Source organism: Austrofundulus limnaeus, unplaced genomic scaffold (genome assembly GCF_001266775.1).
Source record: "Austrofundulus limnaeus strain Quisiro unplaced genomic scaffold, Austrofundulus_limnaeus-1.0 Scaffold33, whole genome shotgun sequence".
Classification (NCBI taxonomy): domain Eukaryota; kingdom Metazoa; phylum Chordata; class Actinopteri; order Cyprinodontiformes; family Rivulidae; genus Austrofundulus; species Austrofundulus limnaeus.
The window spans coordinates 2,611,823-2,615,623 of record NW_013952435.1 but is presented as its reverse complement, the minus strand read 5'-3'; the positions used below and the strand labels follow the sequence as shown (position 1 = coordinate 2,615,623).

Here is a 3,801-nt window from a genome sequence, read left to right as displayed (position 1 = left end):
CTAAACAGCCTACAGTATTTTTACAATCTTTATTTTGCAGTTAAAATAAACGTTTATCAAATGAAGTTTAATGTTACAACTAATCGTGGATCCCTTTAAGAGCTGGTGGTTTTAAACATCATTCTGTGGTTTTTTTGGTCACAAGACTGCAACAGAACATCTGCCTCTTTCCTCAAAATGGATTCAGCTTCAGGAGTCAGAGCCCAGTGAGATAATAGCTTGTGTGTACTCAAATCAAACAGTGAGTATTAGAGTACACATGTAGAACCTTGTGAATGATTTTAAAAAAGATGAAGTGCTGCTGTGACAGTAGAACAGAGTTAAATACCTGGTTCTCATTTTGATTGCAAATTTCTACATCTTGTAAGCAAACTTATGTCTCCAAGATGGCAGAACTGAATTATTAGCTCCACTTTTGACTATGAAGGAATATAATTATTCTGATAAGCCTTATGCAGGATTAGAGATAATCCACTGTGGAAGGGTAATTGGAAAGATACCCCAATGGAAACTGTGGTGAACCAACAGAAATCCAAGAGAAATAAGTCGTCGTTTCTTCAAAGGCTTCAAAGTAAAAAAAGAAGAAGTCAAAATTGTTCCTAATCTTTGTGCAAAGCATTTACTTAGATGGAACATGTCTTGTTTCTCAAAAGAAGAAAATAGTACATGTATATTTTTGGCTTCTGTACAAAGTGCATCAGAAATTACCGTCTAAAAATGTTAAGACATTGCTGAAAACAATTTAAATGATTTTTATTTTCATGTTGTTTTTCAGTCAATAAAAAATTAACTTTTTTTAAAAAATGTTAATCACCTGATCCGTTCAAAATTAGATAAATAATTCCTGTTGAAAAAGACACCGGAGAGTCTGGCAGTAAACATTTTCTTACTCTGTAGCTTCAGTTGTATAGGTCATCCTAAAARAATGTCATTGTTGTGTCCCCATCCACTTTATTTCAGATAACTTCATTATAAAATACTATATTCTGTCTTTAGTGACCTTTGCCAAATTATGTAAGGTTTTTTTCTGTTCACTCTATATGCACGTTTTATTTAGTGATTAAATACAGCCTTATATTTAGTGCCATGCTTTATTAAAGTGCTGACATGTCAACTCTCCACTTCGAGTAAATAATTTCTACTAGTTCTAAWGCAAATGAAATATTTTTTGTGTGTATGTAGCAAATTTAAAAACAACAGTTTTTGACCAAAGTGATGCACACAAAACAAACAGCAAAAAGACCAAAGCAAATACAAGAGATCATAAAAAACTGTTAAAAATTATGACAAGGCATAAAACAAAACCATTCAAATAATGCAAGAACTAGGCATGGGCCGAATACCGGTTTCAAGGTATACTGTGATATGAAAAAGTCACGGTTTGAAAACCACTAACATTTTCTGTCATACCGTGCCTACGGTATAAGCGTTTTTTGTTTATTTTTCCTCCAGTCTGTTCCGCTGCAGACTTTCCCCCGCGACCCCTCCCCCGCGCACAGCTCTGCTCTGTGGGGGCTGTGTGGTGGCTCAAGAACAGAGTTCCCCAAACTTTTCCCCTGTCTAAAATAATAAAGTCAGCTATACGAAAATACTTAGGATGCCATAAAGACAACGGCAATGTGGACCGTGGAGGCAACACYTCTAACATGATCGCAAGTCCAACTAAAGTTTATGCTATCTTGAAATGAACGYGCTAACATAGCATCAGATTGTGAAACACGTCACAGTGTTGRTGTGGCTTAATGAGCCGGTCACAACTTGTCTGTAAAACTGAGTTGTTGGYTTGTGTATTTGATAAGTTTTAAGTGAAAGGCGATAAAACTAAATGCCTCCTTTAGCCGAGCAGCTCGTTAGCTGAACYTGTTTCATAAACACACYTTCATAGTTGTGATTTCTTGTTTCTTTGTGCATATAATAATCTTTACGTCAAAAAACCTTTGTCTTTTAAAACACGATAAAAACTTGATACATTACTTCAATAGAAAGACTTGTCGTGCAGTATACACTGATTTGTCTTAACTAATAAAGCAGTGGAAAATCAGTTATCCTATTAGATGTAAACTTTATCAGGATAAACTAATTGCATTAGGTGCTAAAAATCATAAGTACAGATGCACACAGGAAATTAAAATTTCAGCCTTACCCCTCTGAGATCTAAAAACAGCATCCAAAGATAATTAAAGTTGAATATGATAATAGAAAAGATGTTTTCTTTTTTGTTTTAAAATACAAATTTCAAAACCAAATTTATAGAGCTGTAATCATACCGTCATACCATGAAACCGTGATATTTTTGCCCAAGGTTATCATACCGTCATAATTTCATACCGTCCCATGCCTAGCAAGAATGTACACTATCATGAAAGCAAATGATCATTAGATCAAAAGGGTCTGCAGGATTTGGAGGGCACACAGGGCTGCAGGAGGTCCGACAAAAAACAGGAAAAGAAAAAAAAAGCCATCAGTATTAGTGATAAGAATAAAGGGTTATTGTGTTCTTAAAAGTGTTTCTCTCCTGTCAGGACCAAGCGCAGTTCAGGACGGCAGTGGCAGTGCAATGGCAGTTCATGCTCACACCTGTCTCTTCTTGATAGCGTTTGTGTCCTTCCTGCTCCACCTTTGAAGAGGACTGGATTGAAATTTGTTGATTGGGTGCGGGTTTTTTTCTTCAACCAGGAACATAAACAGATGCACAAAGAGTGCATAAAACATCTTGCAAATATTGATGTTGACCTACTAAAATGTTTTGTTGTCCTTTCTTCTAGTTTTTAAGAAAATATTTCTTATTTTACTTAATTTTTATTGATAGTATATTTAGCATATTTAATTGAATTTGATTTTTTTGACATAAAAAGTGTTTTATTAATGTGATATATTGTATTAAGTTGTTCTACCTTTTATTTTGAGTGCAATGGTGAATTGATTTAAACTTAAAGGATGGTTTGGAGTTCAGACTCAGAGGTTTATGGTAAAATACCTCAAAAAGTAACTGAAGTATTGTGAAGCAGAAACAACAGGAAGCCCGGTGTTATCCAACTGTAACATATACATATTCTGATTTTTGAATGAAAATATTTTTCTTGAGAACTTAAGTAAAATATTGAGATGTTAATTTAGAATTTATTTTTTATATTTAGTTTTGAATATGTTTCAGAAAAATGTGAAGTTTTATTTATTTACAAATATAACCTAGTTTTCTGTTTGTGGCCTCTCCTGTTTTRCTCCTTAGAGCCATCTGTACACAAACTGTCATGAATAATTGTTCAAGTCAAGCTTTGAGAAACATGGCAATTTATGCAAACATCTGACCTAAGGAATGCAAATTTATGAATGCTCTCCTACTTGTTTGTAGTGATGGGAAATTTGGTTCTTTTTACTGGTTTGAGTTTAAATAAATCACTCACCAAAAACATCCGGGTTTTGAGTCATTTCATTTAACATGCGCACACAAGCTCCACTAATTCTTGCTGCTAGTCCTACCCAGAGAATAAGTAACATCCTGTACTGTAAATATGTTTACTTTAGAACTGTATCCTTACAATGCTAGTGTTTATTTTATAGTTTTGTGTTAAAAACAATGTTTTAAAAATGGCCATTTGGCTTCCTGGTGTTTTACCTGACAAATTTCAAAATGTGATGTCAATTTTTGTGTACAAATTCAGATCTCATGCTGCACAGTGGAACAACGGTTGGAGCTGTCATATCAAAGGTTGCAGGATCAATTCAATTCATTCAATTCTATTCAAATTCAAAAATACTTTATTGATCCCAGAGGGAAATTAGGTGTTGTTGTAAGTCATT

General features: G+C 34.1%; 1 protein-coding gene across 5 annotated transcripts in view; it reads left to right on the top strand.

Annotated features, from left to right (window-relative positions):
• Positions 1 to 3,412, top strand: part of ntm (neurotrimin) — a 331,275-nt gene extending 327,863 nt beyond the window's left edge. For 2 of the 5 annotated variants that reach the window (XM_014006019.1, XM_014006018.1), the window contains one exon: positions 2,523 to 3,412. In XM_014006019.1, coding sequence (XP_013861473.1) covers positions 2,523 to 2,623 — 101 coding nt within the window. In that variant the 3' untranslated portion in view covers positions 2,624 to 3,412. The remainder of the gene's footprint in view (positions 1 to 2,522) is intronic. The other 3 variants (XM_014006021.1, XM_014006020.1, XM_014006023.1) reach the window with 3 other exon arrangements.
• The last annotated feature ends 389 nt before the right edge of the window (positions 3,413 to 3,801 follow it).